This window comes from Rutidosis leptorrhynchoides, chromosome 3 (assembly GCF_046630445.1).
Source record: "Rutidosis leptorrhynchoides isolate AG116_Rl617_1_P2 chromosome 3, CSIRO_AGI_Rlap_v1, whole genome shotgun sequence".
NCBI classification, from domain to species: Eukaryota; Viridiplantae; Streptophyta; class Magnoliopsida; order Asterales; family Asteraceae; genus Rutidosis; species Rutidosis leptorrhynchoides.
The window spans coordinates 472340916-472365136 of NC_092335.1; the positions used below are offsets into that span (position 1 = coordinate 472340916).

Consider the following 24221-nt stretch of genomic DNA (forward strand, 5'->3'; position numbering starts at 1 on the left):
TTGAATTCATTTATTTGAAAATTTTGAAAAATTTTACTAGAATTGGGTAGTCAGTATATAAGACTAGGGCTGTTCTTTATTATCAGAGAGCACTAGATTCTAATACAACTACTGCGTTACTAGTATTTTTAATGGTAACCAAGTGTTTAAATTTAAAATTTTAAAAATTCGAAAGAAGTTAACCCCTTCCCACACTTAAGATCTTGCAATGCCCTCATTTGCAAGAAATCAGTAATAATTTAAATTATTGAGGGTGATTAGCGTAGAAAAATGATTAAATTTTACCAAAGTTTCCAAACATATTGGCATTTGTTTGTTGAATGTTAAATGGTGCACATCATTTATTCATTCTGTCTTGTTGTTACATCACATTTATTTTTCGTTTTGTCGTCAAAATTAGTAGCTTTTGCTGAACTTAATGCCAGTCTTTGAAAGTTCGCTGTGTTACCCTGTTGTGTACAATTGACAATATACATACATACAAATAATAACATGCATGGTAATTTGAAATGGGACTTAACCTCCTACTTTCAAATCAAATATGAAATATTAGTACAAAATAATAAAAATATTAAAAATTACATTAAAAGTATCACAATATTATATGTTTTAAACATAAGTAAATAAAAATAATAAAAGATAAAAATCACCAACGGGAACTGTATCAATCTGGATAGGGGTTCCAGTTGATGTCATCAGCCGGGTTCCACGGTTGGTTATAGGTGTACTGATAGGCCTGGTTAGGGTCGTAGAGAGTAAATGGTGGTCGCATATCGGGCTGGTGTGGAGGATAGTAAGCAGGTCGGTACGTAGTTATTTGGTACCTGAGGTGATAGTTGGCTCATGATCTGATGCTGATGATAGTGCCATCTATCATGCTGTCGTTGCCTAGAATGATCGTACACATTCTCGGCGTGCCACTACTCGAACTGACTATGTCTAGCCTCGTTTGTCATTTCTACCTCATCTATACGCTGGTAAACGTTAGTAATATCCCTAATGACATCCCTAATGTCATCCGGTTCCTCCATTTCCTCATCTGGACCTCTCTCTACCTGTGGATGACGACCATCATATGGTACTACCTGATTGCATCTACTCTTCAATACCTTTGCACCCTGATAAACCTGCAAACTTATAGTATCGTCTTGATCCTCAATTTCAACCATCGGACCCCCATTCTCTTTATTAACACCTAAGTATTCTCCAATGAGAGTAACAAAAATACCACCCCCTATAATACTTCCTGCTTTCATTCCCCCAACAATATTAGAAAGATAATAGCCAACGCAGTAAGGGATATTAACAAAACTCCTCGGGTTTCGAATACACTTAAGGTAAAATAAATCACTTAAGGTCATTTTTTCCTTATTTCTACCCCGTTGTGTAATCGTGTTCGCTAGAAATCTATGTCTTACCTGGAGTTCTGCCCTATCAATGTCTAAATAGGAGTGTCTTCCACCCCGTGTAAACACATTAAAATGTGACATACACCTCCAGACGGCGTCAGCGTCAAAGCCTCTATCTATTCTATCACCTTCCGCAATTAAACTATTACAATCAGGGGTCATAATCTCAGCAGGGGTGTATATCTGTAATGCCCTAGCCATATCCAGCATGGACATTCTGTACATTGTACCTCCTAAAACAAATCTAATAAAACTCTTATCTTCTAACCTAACAACTTGATCATTTAACTCTATAGTACTTAACAATTCAACATACCATTCTCTATATATAGTTCTACGCGTGGTAAATAGCCGAAACCAATCGTTAAATGTAGAGTTACCATACTTCTGAACTAATAAACCTCTAACCGAGTCGGCTAGGTCAACTGCTTCCAAAGGCTCCCAGTCGATCACCCGAGGCATTTCAATATTTTTGAAGTAAAGGATATGCATGTTCTTTTGAAATTTTGGGTATTCTATCCAACATCGATCGAATCTAAGGTTGAGATGTAACTGTTGTTCATCAATGAGTAGGTGCATAATTCTCGGGTGAAGCTGAAATTGACGATAATTAGCTACGAATAGTGGTTCCGGCTCATAATATGAAATGTGTTGATCAATATGATGTTGTTGTTCTTGTTATTGTTCTTGTTCAGGTTCTGGTTCATATTGCATTTCTGGTTGGGGTTCTGGTTGGAGTCCTGGTTGTGGTTCCGGTTGTCTGGATGATGATGCACCTCCAGATTCGGTATATTTCTGCAAAACACATTAAACACAAAATTTGTGCATCCAAATATGCATTAGTGTTAGCAAAATAACAAACCAAAATAATTACAATAACATGTTTAATCCATATTAAACTTATGCTCATTTTCATAATTTTATCAATTCTACACTTTTTCAAATAAGCATATATGAAAATGTTTACAAAGTTCATAAGCATTTATCTCAAATAACATGTTAAAATAATCATTACTAGCAATTAAACAAGTTTCAAATGGCATTTACATCAATTTAATCAAGTTCATAAATTTTAGACTTAAAAAGTCCACTTTAATTCTCAAAAATTATGTTTAGGATCAAAGTTTGGATCATTTAGCTACCTAAACATGTTACACTACTTAATTTAGCAATAATTCATGACAAAAATCGGCCATAACCTGTTTATATCAAAAAGCCCCAAATTGCTCAAGAACACAAACCCTAGATTTCTAAAAATTTTGAAGTTTTTGGCTTCAAATCATGTTAAATAGCATCAATCTAGGTTATACATGCATAATATACTAACAATTTAACTCTAATTACACTAGAAATTAACAAAATCAAATTAGGTAAAATAATTGTAATTATCACAAATACTAGGAAATTTAAGAGTTTATGGTTGAAATTTTTACCTTCTTGCTTCCAAATCCAAATAAATGCATGTTTATAGCAGATTGTAGTGACAAATTTTGTGAATTTTGGTTGAAAAATGATGATTTTAGGTGATGTTTTGGGAGTGTGTTCGTGTATTTGTGTGTGTTATTGTGAGAAGACAGAGACCAGCTCGTGGCCTTTTGTTCCTGACCTGTTTTTCTCATGCATGCGACCGCATGGATTTGAAGAGGAAACCCCATGCGATAGCATGGGGTCTGATTTCTTTTTTTTTTTTATAAAAACCTTTGACTAATAAAACAAATAATTAAATTATTTAAAATTTTGTTTCTTTAAGAATGAGGGCATTTCGGATCTTAGTCCTAGTCCGTCTCTCGACAAAGTTTTAAAATTTGTTACTTTTTAAGCGTCGTTTTAAAAGCAAAGATTTTTGGTTTTTTTTTAGGTTTTTGGCATACTTTAATTCAATAAGATTAAAAATAATGATAACAAAATTTCTCGTCCCTCCCTTGGGTAAAACAATTTTGGTTCAACGACCTAGTCTTCAACTCACGATGAATTTTAGAAATCATATTTTTAACTCAATGAAATAAAGTAAATTTTTGTTTTTAAATTCACACCAAACTTAAATTTAAAATGCATAAAATTAAAAATTCATATAAATATCATTAATATTTTTATACATTAATTTTACAAACTTATATTAAAAATGTTAATTTTTTTAAAATACTTAAAAACATAAATATTTTGATTTAAAAATATTTAAAATATTAATTTAATATTTATATATTAATTTTAAAAATAAGGTAAAAATTAAAATTAAAAATCTTTTTGGTCTTTTATCCCACTTTAATCAATCAAATATTATCAAAAATATACGCCCCTCTTTTCGGTAAAGTAATTTCGGCTATATTACCTAGTTTTACTCCTGACCAATTTTTGAAATATTTTGGATTGATTGATTAAAGATATTTATACCTTAAGAATAAACGGTAAATTTCGCAGTGATGTAATAAATTTTTTGTATGATATCAATAATTTCGGTTTCGCATACCTAATTTTATTAAATATCAATTTAATACTTTATAGCGAACGATTTAGCGTTTATTATCAAAAGGTTAAAAACAAAAAAATAAAAATAAAAACTGTACATACTTACCTATGAGATAGAATTCTCAGAGACCTGCTTTAGCCGACTCATAGGAGAGTCGTGTGATTTGGTTCTCCATAGCAACGTAAGTGTAACCTCGATTCTTCAATATCTTTTCTTCTAAACATATAAACGGTCCTTCTCTGCATAGAGTAACAAATTCGGTATTTGAATATGTTTGATTGTTCAAACATTTACCTTCGTGTGACCATTTTCCGCATTTATGACATCTTTCAAGGTGTCGTGCTCTTCTTTTTGTTGCGGATTTTGATTTTCCTTTACCAAAATGTGTTTTATGATGATCTTTCCTGAGTTCTTTCCTTACTTCGTCATATCTGCCTCTTATTACTGACACCAGGCCACTCGGGAGTGTGTCATTATTACGTTTAGTAATCAAAGCGTGTAGCATTAGACCATGGTTCAGATCAAAGGAATTCTTCATCTCGTAAAACCTAAAAGAAATAAAAATTCAGAATGGAGGGAGAAGACTAGTTCTTTAGGGTCTGCTAGGGAAAGACCATTCGGATTCCATTCTCGAGAACTACACGAAAACGGAATATCTAACTCTAACAGAAATACATATTACCCTAAAAAAGATTCGAATCTTCCCACACTTAGTTAGCTGTGGTGTCGAAATTGTGATTAACTTCATTTTCAATTGGACTATCAACAACTTGTATATCTCTGACTTTTGTTTCAAGCCAATTGTTGATTTCCTCTGTAACTTTCACAAATTCAACTAACATTTCCTTTTCTTTAGACGACAAATTGGATACTAATCGGTTACATAACTTAAAGTTCCCCTTAATCCTGGCATCCTGAATTCGTTTATAAAGTTTCTTCGTTGAACTATTAAAAACGGGTTCATCTAATTTCGTATCAACAACGGGGTTCTTTGTTATCAGGTCATCATTGGTTGTTGCTTCATCTTCCTCACACTTAGGCGTTTTTATTGGTTCAATAGTTTTGGTTGGTGGAGATCTAAACTTTCGGTTCATAAAGGTAATCGATTTGTCACCATCCCTAAGTGTCATTCTACCTTCTCTTACATCAATGAATGCCTCGGTGGTTGCTAAAAATGGGCGACCTAAAATTAGAGGAATATCAAGGTCTTCCTCCATATTAATAACTATGACGTTTGCAACAAAGGTCAAACTTCCCACTTTAACAAGTAAATTGTTTGCTATTCCAACCGGATGTTTAATGGCTTGATCAAATAATTGAACACCTATTTTGGTTGGTCTTAATTTACCCACACCTAATATTTTGTATAAGGAAAGAAGCATAACATTTGAACTTGCTCCTAAATCTGCGAGTCCATTATTCATAGCACCATCGTTAAACAAGCAAGAAATGATAAATTCACCTGGGTCTCCTACTTTAGTAAGTAGAGTTGGGTTGTTAACCTTTTTCGGGTGATCTTTTCTTGATTCTTTCACTTCTACTTGAACTTATTGTTCACATTTTTCTTCGTTTCTTGGAATGAGAGGTTTGTATAGGAATTCTTCTTCATCACTCCAATTTGAAGCTTCCCCATCTTCCAATTTTTGTTTTTCATATGTTGTTGATAACATATTTATGTTTTCATTCTGAGGGTTTTCTTGGGTAGTGAAATTATGATTGACTTCATTGTCAACTTCCATTGGACCATGTATGTAATGTTTAACTCTGTGACCATTAACTTTAAATTCAATCCCATTTGAATTTATTAATTCTACTGTTCCGTATGGGAAAACTCTTTTGACTATGAATGGTCCAGACCATCTTGATTTCAATTTTCCAGGAAATAGCTTGAATCGTGAATTGAAAAGAAGAACTCTGTCCCCTTCTTTAAATTCTTTTGAACTTTTGATTCTTTTATCATGCCATTTCTTCGTTCTTTCCTTATAGATTAACGAATTTTCGTATGCTTCATGTCTTAATTATTCTAATTCGTTTAGCTGACTTAACCGTAGACGTCCAGCTTCATGTAAATCAAGATTACATGTCTTCAAAGCCCAAAATGCTTTATGCTCAATTTCTACTAGAAGGTGACATGCTTTTCCGTAAACGAGTCTAAAAGGTGTAGTTCCAATTGGAGTTTTGTAGGCTGTTCTAAAAGCCCAGAGTGCATCCTCCAATTTCATGGACCATTCCTTCAGATTTGATCCTACGGTTTTTTTCTAGAATATGTTTTAATGCTCGGCTGGTATTTTCAACTTGTCCACTTGTTTGTGGATGATAAGCAGTTGAGATTTTATGAGTTACTCCATATCTTTTGAGAACATTCTCAAGTTGATTATTACAAAAATGAGTGCCCCGATCACTTATTAAAGCTTTCGGTGTTCCAAACCTTGCAAAAAGACGTTTTAAGAAGTTGACTACAACTCGTGCATCGCTAGTTGGGAGAGCTTGTGCTTCCGCCCATTTAGATACATAATCAATAGCAACGAGAATGTAGAGATTATTATGAGATTTTGGAAATGGACCCATAAAGTCAATTCCCCAAACGTCAAATACTTCACATACTTGAATGACATTTTGTGGCATTTCATCACGTTGACTTATTTTTCTGGCCCTTTGACAAGCATCGCAGGATTTACAAAGAAGGTGTGCGTCTTTGAAAATTGTAGGCCAATAGAATCCAGCATCATAAACTTTTCTTGCTGTGAGTTGAGGCCCATATTGCCCTCATGTTGGTCCTGTGTGACAATGGTTTAAGATTTGACTAGCTTCATCTCCGAATACACATCGGCGTATTATTCCATCGGGACAACTTTTAAACAAATGTGGATCTTCCCAGAAATAGTGCTTTATATCACTAAAGAATTTCTTTCGTTTTTTGTACGACAACCTTTTTTCAAGGAATCCACATACTAAGTAGTTTGCATAGTCTGCAAACCATGGAATTTCATTATAATCTATCTTCAATAGATATTCATCAGGAAAGTTATCTTGTATGGCCGATTCATTTAGAACTTCTAATTCAAGATTTTCAAGACGAGAAAGAAGATCAGCTGCAAGATTTTCTGCTACCTTTTTGTCTCGGATTTCAATATCGAACTCTTGTAAGAGTAAGATCCAACGGATTAATCGTGGTTTGGCATCTTGTTTCGAAAATAGGTATCTAAGAGCAGAATGGTCGGTATAGACCACCGTTTTAGCTAGAACGAGATATGAACGAAATTTGTCAAAAGCAAAGACAATAGCAAGGAGTTCTTTTTCAGTAGTTGTGTAATTCATTTGTGCTCCTTGTAACATCTTACTAGCATAATAAATAGGTTAAAATCGTTTTTCAATCCTTTGTCCTAAAACGGTTCCCATTGCAAAATCACTTGCATCGCACATGAGTTCAAATGGTAGATTCCAATTTGGAGTTATCATGATCGGCGCATTAGTGAGTTTTTCTTTAAGAATATTAAAAGATTTGATGCATTCATCTAAAAAGATGAATGGGGCATCTTTTTCAAGGAGTTTATTAATAGGAGTGGCAATTTTAGAAAAATCTTTTATGAAACGTCGGTAAAAACTGGCATGCCCTAGAAAACTCCTAACTCCTCTAACATTGGTGGGATGTGTAATTTTAGTAATTACATCTACTTTAGCTCTATCCACTTCAATTCCTTCTTTTGAAATTTTATGACCAAGAACGATGCCTTCTTTAACCATGAAATGGCATTTCTCCCAATTAAGTACTAGATTTTATTGCTCGCATCTAATAAGCATTCGTTCAAGATTAACTAGACATGATTCAAAAGTATCACCGAAGACTGAAAAGTCATCCATGAAAACTTCCATGCATTCTTCTATCATGTCGTGAAAAATCGCCATCATGCACCTTTGAAAGGTTGCAGGGGCATTGCAAAGTCCAAATGGCATGCGTTTGTAAGCAAAAGTACCATAAGGGCACGTGAACGTGGTTTTCTCTTGATCCTCGGGTGCTATTGGAATTTGAAAATATCCGGAAAAACCATCAAGAAAACAATAGTAACTATTTCCGGCCAATCTTTCCAACATTTGATCAATGAAAGGTAAGGGAAAGTGATCTTTTCTGGTGGCGTCATTTAATTTTCTATAATCAATACAAACATGCCATCCTGTTACAGTCCTAGTAGGAATAAGCTCATTTTTCTCATTTGTAATGACAGTCATGCCACCCTTCTTAGGTACACATTGAACTGGGCTTACCCATGGACTATCAGAGATTGGATAAATTAATCCTGCATCAAGCAGTTTAATAATTTCTTTTTTAACAACATATTGCATATTAGGATTTAGTCTTCGTTGGCGTTGCACATACGTTTTATGACCTTCTTCCATAAGGATTTTATGTGTGCAATACGAAGGACTTATGCCTTTAATGTCATGAATCTTCCTTGCAATAGCTGGTTTGTGAGCTTTTAGCACAGAAATGAGTTGAGATTTTTCATTTTCAGTAAGAGAAGACGATATTATTACAGGTAATTCAGATTCACCATGTAAATAAGCATATTCCAAATGGTTTGGAAGTGGCTTTAACTCTAATGTCGGTGGTTCTTCTATCGATGATTTGTATCGATATCTGTCTACTTCTTTTAGCATTTGAATTTCTTCTGTTGTTGGTTCATATCCATTAGCCATGAGTGCAGCTAACATTTCAGCTTCATCAATTGGTTCAGTTCCTTCTCTTAAAGAACATTCTCCTGTTCCTTGTAATTCTGAAAATTCTTCTAACAATTCTGCATGTGAATCTATAGTTTGAATATAATAACATGTATCATCTGCAGATTGCGGTTGTTGCATGGCTCTATCAACAGAAAATGTAACACTCGCATCCTCTATACTTAGGGTCAGTTTCTTACTGAACACGTCTATTATTGCTTTAGCCGTGTTTAAGAATGGTCTTCCTAATATGAGAGGAACTCGAGAATCTTCTTCCATGTCTAGAATAACAAAATCTACTGGAAATACTAAAGTACCAACTTTGACTAGCATGTTCTCCATTATTCCTCTAGGATATTTTACTGATCGATCGGCTAGTTGTATGCTTATTCGTGTTGGTTTCAATTCTCTAAGGTCTAGTTTAGCGTATAGTGAATACGGCATTAGATTTATACTAGCACCTAAGTCTGCCAATGCTTCTATTGAACTAAGACTACCCAAAAAACATGGAATTGTGAAACTTCCTGGATCTGATAATTTTTCTGGTATCTTATTCAACAGCACTACAGAACAATTAGCATTCATAGTAACAGCCGAGAGTTCTTCCATTTTCTTTCTATTTGTGATTAGATCTTTCAAGAATTTAGCATATATTGGCATTCCTGAAATCACATCAATGAAAGGAAGATTGACATTTATCTGTTTAAACATATCCAAGAATTTGGATTTCTCGGCTTCAAGTCTTTCGTTTCTCATTTTACTCGGGTAAGGAAGTGGTGGTTGGTATGGTTTAACATAAGGCTTAGCCTTAACTGTGTTATCTTCATTAACCTTTTCAACTACCGGTTCTTTTTCCTTTTCTTGCTCAGACTGTGGTTCTTGTGGAGTAGGAATAGAGTCATCAGAAATTACAAGTATTTCAGGTGGTTTAAGTGTAATACCACTTCTTGTGGTAATGGCTTTAGCTGTTTCATTCCGGGGGTTAGCATTTGTATCGCTAGGTAGACTTCCCGGTTTTCTTTCACCTATCAACCTTGCTAGGTTGCTTACTTCTTGTTCTAAATTTTGAATAGAAGCTTGTTGATTTCTAAATGCTTGAGCATTTTGTTCATTAGTTTGTTTCTGAGATGTGAAAAATTGGGTTTGAGATTCAACTAGCTTCGACATCATGTCTTCTAAATTTGGCTTTTTATCATCGGTTTGTGGTGGTTTGTTTTGAAAAATTGGTCTTTGCTGATTGTAAGTATTATTGGATACTTGTTGATTGCTAGGACCTTGTTGGTTATTGTATGGAACATTTCGGTTATAATTCTGGTTTTAATTGTAGATTGGTCTTGGCGGTTGATAATTATTCTGATAATTATTTCCAGGCCTTTGGTTTATGTATGAAACATTCTCTCTTTGTTCCATTGTTTGTTCAATACTGAGACAATCTTTTGTCAAATATGGTCCTCCACACTGCTCACAACTAATTCGTATTGAGTGAATATCCTTAGTCATCTTTTCCATTCGTCTCTCGACAGCATCTATCTTTGCAGAAATGGAATCAAAGTCATGGCTAGAATCTGCTCTAGCAGCTTTAGATGATCTAACGATATCTTTTTCTTGATGCCATTCATGTGTTATCAGTGTTATCAATAATTTTGTAAGCTTCAGTTGCCGTTTTCTTCATAATGGAACCACCAGCTGCTATATCGATGTCTTTTCTTGTAGTGATGTCGCATCCTTGATAGAATATTTGTACTATTTGATAATTGTCTAAACCATGTTGCGAACATCCTCTCAATAACTTTCCAAATCTTGTCCACGCCTCATATAGAGTTTCATTTAGCTTTTGCGTGAACGTAACAATTTCTCCTTGAAGTCTCACGGCTTTAGATGCCGGAAAGAATTGTTTAAGAAATTTTTCAACTAAAACGTCCCATGTATCAATCGCCCCTTCAGGTAACGATTCTAACCAATCTATGGCTTCTCCCTTTAAAGTCCAGGGAAATAATATGAGATAGATCTGTTCATCCTCCACTTCTCTGATTTTAAATAGAGTACATATCCTATTAAAGGTACGAAGATGTTCGTTTGGATCTTCCTTCGGCGCACCACTAAATTGGCATTGATTAGTTACCATGTGTAGGATTTGTCCTTTGATTTCATAATCTGGCGCATTAATGTCTGGTTGAGTAATTGCATGTCCTTGGCCAGTGCGTTTAGCCCTCATTCGGTCTTCCATACGTAGAGGTTCCAGATTCTCCATGATTGAGTTTGTTGAATCTGAATCGCTAGAGGATTCTGACTTAATGGTTTCTTCCTCGACAATCTCTGGATGAGTAATGGTCGACTTGACGACGATTCTAAAGAAAAATCAACGGCGACAAGATTGGCTAGATGTCTTGATCGAGTTGCAGGTGGTGAACGTATAAAAGGTGGTGAACGTTTTGCTCGGTGCATTCACTGAATATCCTATTAGTTATAAAAATAAAAATTATATAAGTTATCAAATTAATAGACTTTTCTGATTTTGCCCACGTTTCGAATAGCCAATAGATGCAGCAGGTAGCCAGGACCCTTTAAATCGGAAGCCCACAACTCGCCACTAACAAATCCAACTATTACTACGAACCAGAAAATTTTGGATGTCTATCAATTTAACCACTTAAAATAATTTTTCGTCAAAATTTAAAGAAATTTTAGAGAAGAAATAGAAAATTATATATCCTAAAAACTAGAGCGTCGAGAAATAAGAAAAAAAAAATAGCGCGTCGGAAAAACGTCGAAAAATAAAAGGTCGAAAAATAATAAAAAGAACGTAGCGCGTCGAAACTTAAAAGTCTAAAAACTAAGAATTAAAAGTTGCGTCTAAAGGTACTAAAGCTTAAAAAGAATTCTATATCCAAAACGGCAATAACTTAAAAAGGACTAAAATCTTAAAATGACGTCGCAAAATTCTAAAGCGCCTAAGTCTTAATCTAAAGAAAAAGCACTTAAGGGATTTTACGGCAAAGCCTAAAAATCTAGAAATATAAAATACTACGGCAAAATACTAAGTTACGAACTAATTACGAACGAAAAATTATAAAATTACGCTTTAACTAATAAAAAGATACAAAATATAAAATAAGTTTAAAGTTATAAAAATACAATTTTATAAAAATATTATTTTTATATTATTTATTTTATAAAAGTATCAATTTTAAATCTAATTTAAACTAAATATTACAAATTAATTAAAACTAAAATTAATTAATATAATAATTAACCCTAATTAGGGTTTATAATAATAATAATTAAATTATACTCCGTAATTAATGCAGTACCAGGTTCAGACCAGGCGTGTCAGACTGTCTCATGCGGTCGCATGAGTTTTAGCCTACGGGTTCATGCGGTCGCATGAGTTGTGGATCCAGGCCAGCTGATGGGCCGCTACAGTTGGACCCGATTATTTTTTTACTTTTTTTTCTGTTTTTAATTTTATATAAAATATTTATATTTATATAAAATAAATTAAAAACTTATATTTTAAAAACTAAAATAGAAATAGAAATACTTTATAATTCTATATATTTTAAACAAACTCTTAAAAATATATATCGTTTTTCTTTCTATATTTTTTTTGTATTTTTAATATTTAAAATGTTTTTTTACAAAAAGAAATTAGAACTTAATAAAAATCTTTTTTTTATTATTATAGCGTTTCGCTTTCGGCGTTTAAGATGTCTCCGGTAGCGGCGCCAAAAATACTTGATGTGTGCAGAGGTGTATACGAAATAGTTATATTTTTATTGCGAAATACTATTAAATACGATACAATTTTACACAAGTTATTTATTTATTTATAGAGTGGATATATCTAAACCTTGCTACAACACTATAGGCAGTGTACCTAATCGTACAGTAGTGTAGTTTTTAGTAACTCCGGTTCATTCCACAGGGAGCTATCCAAGTTTAACGCTATATTTTTAAAACTATATTTGTAAATATATAAATATATATATAGTAGTATTATTATTATAAAAGGGGTTTTTATCGTTTAATGACCGGTTTGTCGATTTTAAAACTTTAGTCGCGGTTAAAACCTAATGTAAAATATAAATATAACTTAATTTAAAGCGTAAAGTAAATAACGATAATAAAAGTGCGATAAATTAATGTGCGATAATTAAAAGTGCGATAAATAAAATGACAGTAAATAAAATTGCGATAATTAAAAAGTACGATAATTAAAATGACGATAAATAAAATGACGATGAGATATAAAATAAAGGAATTATGCTTATTTAAAATTCCGTAATCATGATGTTTAATGTGTTGATTTTAATTTATTACCATGGGTTAATTGTCCTTTGTCCTGGATTATTCGATATGTCCATACGGTTTTGTCCATAATAGTCCATCAGTCATAAATATAAAGTGCGAGAGTCTTCGTCAAATTATCCTTATACCCGAAGTCAAATATTCCAACTAATTGGGGATTCGAACTGTAACAAGGTCTTAATACTTTGTTTAATGAATACACCAGGTTATCGACTGCGTGTAATCCAAGGTTTTATTACTTTGTTAACAATTACACCAATTACCCTTGTATGTAATTCACCCCTGTTTCAACAAATCTATTGATTATTAATCCATTCCCGTGTCCGGTCAAATGAACGATAATTCGTATTTATAGATATCCCGCCCACCGTACCCGATTAAGCGTATGTGGTTATAAATAGATACGTAAAATTGTAATCTTTATATTAAATTAACGAGGCATCGTTTAGTTAATATAAAGCCCATTAATAGCCCATAGTCTAATTTCCACAAGTGTTGTTCTTTTGTCCAAATCCCAATTATGGTACAAAGCCTAATTACCCCGTCTTTAATATTTAGCCCAACATCACGATTACTTCGATTTAAATAAACATAATAATAACTTAGCTACGAGACATTAATTTAAAAAGGTTGAACATAACTTACAATGATTAATAATAGCGTAGCATTACACGGACAGAATTTCGACTTACACACTTACAACATTCGCTAACATACCCTTATTATTATTAATCTTAAATTAAAATTAAAATTATAAATTATATATATATATATATATATATATATATATATATATATATATATATATATATATATATATATATATATATATATCGTGAGAGAGAGAGATTGAAAAATTGTGTAAAAATTCGACCAAAACACGCGAACTTTATAGGACCTGAGCTGATACAGTATGACATGCGACCGCATGGCTTTTACACTGCCAGGCCATGCGATCGCATGGCCGCCTTTTCCTGGTGACATATGCTTCCAAAAACGTGGGCTGCTCGAGTTTTATATAATATATATAATATAATATATATAATTTTATATAATCAATTATATATTATATTATATTCTTGTACTCCGTTGACTTGTAATTTTAGCTCCGTTGCGTCGCGCGTTGAGAGTTGACTCTGGTCCCGGTTCCGGATTTTCGAACGTCCTTGCGTACAATTTAATATCTTGTACTTTGCGTTTTGCGGCTTGTACTCTTGTAACTTTTAGACGTTTCTCATCAATAATTTGAACCTCGTGATTTGTACTTTGTACTTTTTAGCTTTTTGGTCGTTTGCGTCTTCAAATCGTCGAATCTGTCTTTTGTCTTTACCTTTTAATATTTAAACGAATATCACTTGTAAATAGAACAATTGCAACTAAAAGCTTGTCTTTCTTGAGGGATAATGCTATGAAATATATGTTCGTTTTTAGCATTATCAAAAACGAGCAAGAAATTGCTTTTCAATTGTTAAAGGAAAAGTTGTGTCAAGCTCCGGTGTTAGTGTTGCCGGAAGGGGTAGAAGACATGATGGTTTATTGTGATACTTCTTTAAATGGGCTCGGGTGTGTTCTAATGCAAAGGGGTAAAGTCATCGCTTATGCCTCTCGACAATTAAAGGAACACGAAAAGAGATACCCGACTCATGATCTTGAATTGGCGGCGGTGGTACATGCGTTGAAAATTTGGCCCCACTACTTGTATGGTGTCAAGTGTACGATTTATTCGGATCATAAGAGTTTGAAACATCTCTTTAGTCAACGAGATTTGAATTATCGTCAACGTAGGTGGATGGATGTGGTGAAGGATTATGATTGAGAAATACTTTATCATCCGGGTAAGGCGAACGTGGTCGCGGATGCGTTGAGTAGAAAGAGTCAACATCCGGCAATACGAGTAGGGTCGTTACGCATGATCATTACTAACGATTTTTTTGTAAAGCTTGGTGAGATTCAAATAGAAACGTATGTTCACAACAAGCATGAAGAGCGGATCGTGGGGCAAACAGAGTTTATTACTTTAGGCCCGCATGGTTTGTTGTCCTTTCAAGGAAGAGTTTGGGTGCCTAAGATGGGTGGTAACCGACAAGTGCTACTTGATGAAGCACATAAGTCAAAGTATTCCATTCATCCGGGTGCAACAAAGATGTACTATGATTTGAAGAAAGATTATTGGTGGCCCGGTATGAAACGTGATGTGGTTAAGTATGTTGAACAATGCGTCACGTGCTTGCAAGTTAAAGCCGAACACCAAAAGCCATATGGTAAGTTACAACCGTTGGAAGTTCCAAAATGGAAATGGGAGCACATTACCATGGACTTCATTACCAAATTACCAAAGACGGCGAGAACCTAATATGATACGATTTGGGTGATAGTTGATCGGTTGACGAAGAGTGCTTTGTTTCTTCCCATTCGGGAAACGATATCATCGGAGACTTTATCCAAGTTGTTTATCAAGGAGGTGATATCGAGACATGGGGTTCCTATATCTATTGTTTCGGATCGGGATACTCGTTTCACTTCTCGGTTTTGGAATAAGTTTCATGAAGATATGGGTACTCAATTGAAAATGAGCACGGCGTATCATCCTCAAATGGACGGTCAAACCGAGTGTACGAATCAAACGTTGGAGGATATGTTAAGGGCGTGTATTATTGACTTTGGTGGTAGTTGGGATGAGCACTTACCATTGGTGGAATTCTCGTACAATAATAGTTACCCCACTAGTATTGGAATGCCACCTTATGAGATGCTCTATGGGCGTAGATGTCGAACTCCCATTTGTTGGGGAGAAGTGGGTCAAAGAGAAATCGGGAGTACCGATTTAGATTTGGAGACGAATAGTAAGATTGAGATGATTCGGGCTCAACTTAAAGCGGCGCAAGATAGACAAAAGTCTTATGCCGATAAAGGTAGGAGACCGATTGAATTTCAAGAAGGTGACATGGTGATGCTTAAGGTTTCTCTATGGAAGGGTGTTATTCGATTTCGAAGAGGAAAGTTAGCTCCTCGGTTTATTGGTCCTTTCAAGGTTTTGGCACGTGTTGGTGAGGTTGCTTATCGACTAGAGTTACCCGAAGAACTTGCGGGAATTCATAACACATTTCATGTTTCCCATCTTCGTAAGTGTCTTGCGGATGACTCGACTTGGGTTCCATTAGATAAGATTACTTTGAACAACAAGCTAGAGTATGCGGAAGAGCCGATTGCAATCCTTGATGAAAAGGTTAAGATGTTGCGGAACAAAGAAGTTAGAACCTTCAAAGTGCAATGGCGACATCGAAAGGGTTCCGAGTTTACGTGGGAATCCGAAGAGTTTGTTTTGGTTTATCTTCCGGCTTGTCATGCGGCTTGGATCGCGAGGACGCGCTCCGATTCAAGTGGCGGAGAGTTGTAACATCCCGTTTTCCTCGAATGTGATTTAAGGTACCTATTTAACCCCGTGTACGTTTAATTTTGTATCTATATCCGATTTTATATAGTTTAAGTGTTTTAAAGTTGAGGTTGTGGGGTTACTGGTAAAATGCCGCGTTTGGGTGAACCTTATCGCGACTTGGTGAGTCGCGTTACGCGACAAAATGGTTTCAAACGCGATGATATTCTGAGAACCCATCAACAGTAAGTTTGTCGCGTTTTGGGGTGTTGTGTCGCGACCCAGTGTGTCGCGGATCGCGACATGTTTCATTCAAACGCGATAGCTCAAAATCCCTGACTTCTGTTCAACCGTCGCGTTCAAAAATTATATGTCGCGTCTCGGTTATCGCGTAACGCGATGAGGCGTCGCGGAACGCGACTGTGGTCGTTGTTTTACTTTTTTGTCCATTTCAAATGGAAGCTTTTGGGGGCATGCTAGTCTTTTCACATTGAGTCCGGTTTTGGGAGTCTGAAACTGGTTGGAGCTTATCCAAAACTCATTCTTCACATTTCCATTTAATTAAATTAAAGTCTAGAGAGAGAGTGAGTTTTAGAGTGAGAGAGCTCATTTTGGTGAAGAAGAAGACCTAATCTTGCCCGAACACAAGCTTTAAAGTTGTTCCCTACGTCTCTAGCTACATTTTGATTGTATTGGTAAGTCCTAACTCTATTTTTTGAGTTTTAATTGGTTTATGGTTAGGGTTTTGGTTACTAGAGACTTGTATGACCCATTTGGGGTTAAAATGGGTGGACTTGGGTTATGTTGATGAAAGGAAACCCTAAATAGCTATAATCCAGGATTTGGTCTTATGATTTGAGATTGTAAGTGTTAAATGGGTTGTTAGTCACTAATACACTTGTAAAAGATGAAAGAATTGTTAATGGGTCATGTTGACTAAAATTGTAAGTTTAAGTATTGAAATGGGTCAAAAGAGTAATGTTGACCTAGTTTGGGTGAAATGGGTATGAATTACCCTAAGTTTGTGTTGGTTAAGGTTAGTTGACTTTAATTCACTAGCTTTAGTGATTAAAGATGAGTCTTGGCCATTTATGGGCGGTTTTGTTGTAGTTGAGTTATTTAATGCAAATTGGATCATTAAATGCTCAAGTGTGAGTATGGTGGTTAATTCCACTTGTTGTGTATTGAATGTGTACTTAATGTATTAGGTACTTGGCTTTGAAGCTTTCGGAAGTGCATAATCATCATCTTGGTGTTAAGGTGAGTGGGATAAGTATACATGTACGTATATGATGTGTTTATTTGTATGATTGGATATGTGTTGTCCAAGTTAGTGATATATGCGGTTGTACACTAACGGATTCTATGAATGGATATTTGTTGTCAGAGTTAGTGATATATGCGGTTGTACACTAACGAGTTTTATGAACGGATATGTGTTATCCAAGGGTTAGTGATATATGTTGTTGTACACTAACGGTTGTTATGAACACCGATGGAAAATTCGAGTACCATTCCTTTGTACGATTGGTTAACCATGGTTGTGTAAATTCGTATTAGCATATGTAATTGTGAGCTATATGCTTTTGGTGTTGCTAGCTTGTTGTGGATTGCGGTCTTTAGTTTTATGCATGATGTTGCATAGTTGATGAATTGCTAGCTTGTATGCGGTATTGTGTAAGTGAATGCAAGTAGATAGATTATATATGCATATGTATAATTATTGCACTCACTAAGTATTAGCTTACCCCTCTCGTTGTTTATCTTTTTAGATGCAGGTGCGGACAAGGGAAAGGGGGTTGCGGGATACTAGTTCCCGATGTCTATTGTTGAAGCTTTTGGAAAGTCGACCTAGCGGTTTGGGTAGTTTAGCCCCAAACCATGCTCGGGTGTAGTTTGGATTAAAACTATCAATCTAAGTGGGTCGAACTTGTAATACAATTAATTAATGGCCTTTGTGCCTTTTGTAAACATTTTAAATTGTGATGATGTTTAATGGGTTATATGTAACCGTCCATTTTGGCGCGAATGGTTTATTATTTAAAAAAAAAAATTATCGTATGGAATACGGGTTGGGTTGTTTTAGATCATAAACTCTTGAACTCTGGACTTGAACGTTTATTTTGTTTTAATTTCGATTTGGTTGTAATAACGTGACGTGAACGTATGAACTATTTGTTATTTGAATCGATTGATTGCGTGTTTGCTTAATGCATGTAAATGTTGATTTTATTGTTTAGATAATGAACTGGGTCCTAGGAGGAGTTTATTGGTGCATAATGTTAGTCCCGAGTTCATTATAATAGAAGATGTGTAATAATCTACGAGTTAATATGCGATAACGTTTATGCACCTGGAGTGCAACCGCACAACCGCACAGTTGCAACCTGCAACCGCACGGTTGCACGTGCTGTATATATATATATAGAGGCCAACCGTTACGTATCCTAAACCTTCCTAAGAGTCATAACCGAATCCCAGAGGCCAACTGTTACGTATCCTAAACCTTCCTAAGAGTCATAAACCACCCGTTGCAATCATCTCCCGTTTCGACTATGCCGATGCAGCGATAAACCCCGCCCCATCGCTGCCCGGGAGGAAACCTTGAAACAGATCCAAGGGCACGGCCAAGTAAAAACCCCCTCCCCTTTACCCCCCAGACGATATGGGAAAGGTGGCAGGGATGAAATTGTGTTTTTAATATGTAGCCAACGAGAGTCGAACTCCTGACCTCGCAAAGATCATTGTTTGTTTAATTGTTTTTTATATAAAACCCAATATCGAGTTATTCCGCACTCGATATTGAAGATTAGATCGTTTAATCTTGTTTACACGATCCTACAAGATCTTACCAAAAGGTCTTTGATATGAAATTGGTCAAATCGACCAAAGTCAAACTTGGTCAACATCCGATTACTCCCTAAAAAGTCCTTATATCTAATTTGTTAATTGGTGTTTAACAACCCCTCTGCTTTTTATCTGAAACAGGTACAGGTTAATGTTGAGGCTGCTACGGAACTTGCAAAGGGTGAAACAGACGAGAAAACACTAGCCGAAGTTGAAGAGTTGCTAAAACCAGTCAAAAATCAGACATGGCCTAGTGGTATTCAAAAAAGTTAGCATTGTTTAATAGTTATTCACTTGTTTGTTGAACATAAAACAAAAGTCCCATGCTATCTGCTGTACACATATCCTTATTTATTTTGTAGGATGCTTTGCTAATATGATAAATTAAACATTTTAATGGAAAAAAGATTCTGGGTCAGATAGTATTAAGCCCATGGTGAAGTCAAGCATTCAAACTGATAAAAACCCAGTACTCTATTGGTAATCAAACACACAAAAGCAGATACTCCATGCCTGTCTGCTTTTATTACACTCTTAAATAAAACATAGTTAAAAGGATAAAACAAACAAGGCTAATGGAAATACATGTCTGTATGTAAAAACTAGCTTCTGTAATATTATACTAAAACACCATGAAACTACAAGACTGTTGGCATACTGATTCCTCATTTGCAGGTGCATGGGTCACAGTTGCACGGGTTGCACTTGCACCCTCCATTCTCAGCTGCTGCAACTCCTGTCTCTATTCCACTGCATCAACACCCATAAAATTCATTAATCAGACATCCATAATACATTATCCATTAAAACAATAAACAAGCCATACACACACAAGCACACACACGTGTGTGTGTGTGTGTGTGTGTGTGTGTGTGTGTTCTGCTGATATATGCTATATACTTGGATCCTGTACAATTTCCCTTACCAGCCATCTGTTACTTCATTTGATTTTCATAAGGTTTTACTTGCTTTTTACCCTAATATATGCAGTCAGTTATTCATTGATTATTTTCGACTCATTCACTTATCATTAGTGAGATTGAATCTGAGACATCACTAAGCTATCTTTGGTTATTTATTAAATTTAAAATTTTTTTCAAAAAAAGATATTTTTTTTTTTCTCTTGCTAGTAGAATCTAAACTATGATAAATTGATAACTAACCTTTTGTTGGGTGCAACACCATGAATAAGGGTCTGAGTGGTTGTGGTGGTCTCAAAGGAGCTTGTATCTGGGTACATCTTGCACCTGCAACCCAACAAACACAAACAACTCATTACATCTTTTTTACTACACCAATAACTTCTCAAATCTTCTTATCTTCTTATCTTCTTTATATAACATTAAATTAAATTATTTTATTTATATAGATTAAAAGAAAATCTGATAAATCGAAGATCATATAGGTAGTAAGGTAGATGGTAAGATTTATACCCGCTACAGCTGCTACCGCACTTGCAACCGGAGCCACAGCCACACTTTCCAGCACAGCAAGATGAAGAAGACATTATTTTGTTACTTGAAAATTTAAAGTTCTTATTTGGTTTTTGTTATGAAAAACTATATATCAATTAAAGCAGTGTGCATATGTAATTACGTATTATCTGATGAACGAGTGATTGCTATTTATAACCTCCTGCAAGAAGCCAAGAGGTCACAGACCAACTAATATTCATCTCCACCGTCCACGTATGAATATTATGGCGGTGATACGAGTTTATGGTTCGGGCTACTACGGGTCCGGATTTAAATTTGTCATTTCGGATAAATATCATCCACAATCCAAAACCAAATTATGTATATTTTTAAATTATTTACTAGTAACTAAAAAATTGTGATTATCTTATCAATAATACTGGTGGTGACAAGTTACTATTAATTATGATATGATATTATCATAAACTAGTCCGGATCCGGCCCGCGCGATGCGGCGGGGTCTTTCGGCCTGCATATTCGTATTTAACGTAGCTTTATGTATTTACAGAAGGGAAAACGGCTCATGTGTTAAGCGCCATTGTAGGTGTCGTCGTCTTTAGGGTTTTTTAAAAACTGTCCGGTTCGAACGTAGTAGTTTGGTTTTGTTGATAAAATTATTTTGAGTCTAACGGTGCTGTCGAAAAAATTTAACTCGCGACGAGCAGGAAGATACGGGATGTCGTTGTGTTTAGCATTTTTTAAAAAGTGTCCGTTTCGAACGTACTTATTTTCGTTTTGTTCATAAAATTATTTCGAGTATGACGCTGCTGTCGAAAAATTTAACTCGCGGCAAGCGGGAAGATACGGACTGTCGTTGTGTTTATCGTTTTTTAAAAAGTGTCCGTTTCGAATGTAGTTAGTTTCGTTTTGTTCGAAAAAATATTTCGAGTTTAACGGTATGGTCGGTGAAATTTAACTCGGAGCGAAGAGGAAGATACGAGTTGTCGAAGTGTTTGGGTGGAGTTTTTATTTTAATTGAGGGAATTTATGTTTTACCCCCTGGAGTTCAGGGTAATTTTTGTAAGTTAGTTATAGTTGAGGAGGTAATGTGCTGTTTTTTGGGTTGGAGTTTTGATCAATATCCTTTTGACTCCTTTTTTAGTTGGAGTGGGTATCAAACGGCGTGATTACCCACCCCTTTTAGTATATAAAGGGTTAATGACTCAACTTCAACTTCCTAGTCATTTTGGTAAACTTTTTTTTTTTTTTTTGAAAATTTGTTAACTATTTCTTTATTACTTTTTTTTTCTCTTTCCTTTTTCACTCCTTAATTTTTTTAACATTTATGCCCCCGACTGTTCATTTCTTTTCTTACCGTTTAATCAAGCAACCGTTAGTCGACCCGTTAAACACTTTTTTATCGTTTAGTTAACCGACCAAAACTACCCCGTAACAAAGCGCGTGCTTTTTACCCTCCTTTTAGAGCAAATTATATCTCGTCTTTCAATTTTATATAAAGTCCTACTTCATATATACATATATATATACATATATATATACATATATATATATATATATATATATATATATATATATATATATATATATATATATATAAGGTTGTAAAATTTGTTATTCGGGAATTAATCAATCAGGACTTTGGAAGGATTAATCAGCAATTCGGGGATTAATCGGACTGTACTTTATGCATTTAATAAAAAATTTCAAAAATTATATGTTTAAATATAGAAAAAATCATAATCATAAACATAAACTTTAACATAATTGTCTAAATTTTTTCATTTTGTTCAAAAATTATAAATTTCTACTTTAAATACATGTTAAAATGCTGACCAAATTTGATTTTAACCGACTTTAATTACCAAATTCGATTTTGACATATCAATTGACGTTGACCGATTAATTAAACGGATTTTGAAATATCGAAACGGATTTCTCTTAAAAATGATTAATCGAGAATTAATCGGCGAGTAATAGGGTTTTTTACAACATTGTATGTAGTGACCCGAACTTTTCCATGTTTATATATATTAATTGAGATTGATATTTACATGATTAAATGTTTCCAACATGTTAAACAATCAAACTTGTTAAGACTTGATTAATTGAAATATGTTTCATATAGACAATTGACCACCCAAGTTGACCGGTGATTCACGAACGTTAAAACTTGTAAAAACTATATGATGACATATATATGGATATATATATATATATATATAGTTAACATGATACTATGATAAGTAAACATATCATTAAGTATATTAACAATGAACTACATATGTAAAAACAAGACTACTAACTTAATGATTTTTAAACGAGACATATATGTAACGATTATCGTTGTAAAGACATTTAATGTATATATATCATATTAAGAGATATTCATACATGATAATATCATGATAATATAATAATTTAAAATCTCATTTGATATTATAAACATTGGGTTAACAACATTTAACAAGATCGTTAACCTAAAGGTTTCAAAACAACACTTACATGTAACGACTAACGATGACTTAACGACTCAGTTAAAATGTATATATATGTAGTGTTTTAATATGTATTTATACACTTTTGAAAGACTTCAATACACTTATCAAAATACTTCTACTTAACAAAAATGCTTACAATTACATCCTCGTTCAGTTTCATCAACAATTCTACTCGTATGCACCCGTATTCGTACTCGTACAATACACAGCTTTTAGATGTATGTACTATTGGTATATACACTCCAATGATCAGCTCTTAGCAGCCCATGTGAGTTACCTAACACATGTGGGAACCATCATTTGGCAACTAGCATTAAATATCTCATAAAATTACAAAAATATGAGTAATCATTCATGACTTATTTACATGAAAACAAAATTACATATCCTTTATATCTAATCCATACACCAACGACCAAAAACACCTACAAACACTTTCATTCTTCAATTTTCTTCATCTAATTGATCTCTCTCAAGTTCTATCTTCAAGTTCTAAGTGTTCTTCATATATTCTACAAGTTCTAGTTACATAAAATCAAGAATACTTTCAAGTTTGCTAGCTCACTTCCAATCTTGTAAGGTGATCATCCAACCTCAAGAAATCTTTGTTTCTTACAGTAGGTTATCATTCTAATACAAGGTAATAATCATATTCAAACTTTGGTTCAATTTCTATAACTATGACAATCTTATTTCAAGTGATGATCTTACTTGAACTTGTTTTCGTGTCATGATTCTGCTTCAAGAACTTCGAGCCATCCAAGGATCCGTTGAAGCTAGATCCATTTTTCTATTTTCCAGTAGGTTTATCCAAGGAACTTAAGGTAGTAATGATGTTCATAACATCATTCGATTCATACATATAAAGCTATCTTATTCGAAGGTTTAAACTTGTAATCACTAGAACATAGTTTAGTTAATTCTAAACTTGTTCGCAAACAAAAGTTAATCCTTCTAACTTGACTTTTAAAATCAACTAAACACATGTTCTATATCTATATGATATGCTAACTTAATGATTTAAAACCTGGAAACACGAAAAACACCGTAAAACCGGATTTACGCCGTCGTAGTAACACCGCGGGCTGTTTTGGGTTAGTTAATTAAAAACTATGATAAACTTTGATTTAAAAGTTGTTATTCTGAGAAAATTATTTTTATTATGAA

At 34.3% G+C, this 24221-nt stretch overlaps 2 protein-coding genes and 1 pseudogene across 2 annotated transcripts in view; 1 reads left to right on the forward strand and 2 right to left on the reverse strand.

The window, feature by feature from the left end:
* The window catches only part of LOC139896342 (L-galactose dehydrogenase-like), a 185232-nt pseudogene extending 165839 nt beyond the window's left edge, over positions 1-19393 (forward strand).
* The window catches only part of LOC139902863 (metallothionein-like protein type 2), a 190091-nt gene extending 169443 nt beyond the window's left edge, over positions 1-20648 (reverse strand). Inside the window, exon 1 of the mRNA XM_071885517.1 lies at positions 20617-20648. Within this exon, the coding sequence (XP_071741618.1) occupies positions 20617-20627 (11 nt within the window). The 5' untranslated portion in view covers positions 20628-20648. The remainder of the gene's footprint in view (positions 1-20616) is intronic.
* On the reverse strand, positions 19546-20725 carry LOC139902864 (metallothionein-like protein type 2). The gene is made up of 3 exons (XM_071885518.1): positions 20554-20725; positions 20284-20367; positions 19546-19870 (listed from the first exon to the last, which is right to left on the reverse strand). Exons 1-3 carry the CDS (start codon positions 20625-20627, stop codon positions 19786-19788), a joined length of 243 nt encoding a protein of 80 aa, XP_071741619.1. The 5' UTR covers positions 20628-20725; the 3' UTR covers positions 19546-19785.
* Positions 20726-24221: the final 3496 nt, after the last annotated feature.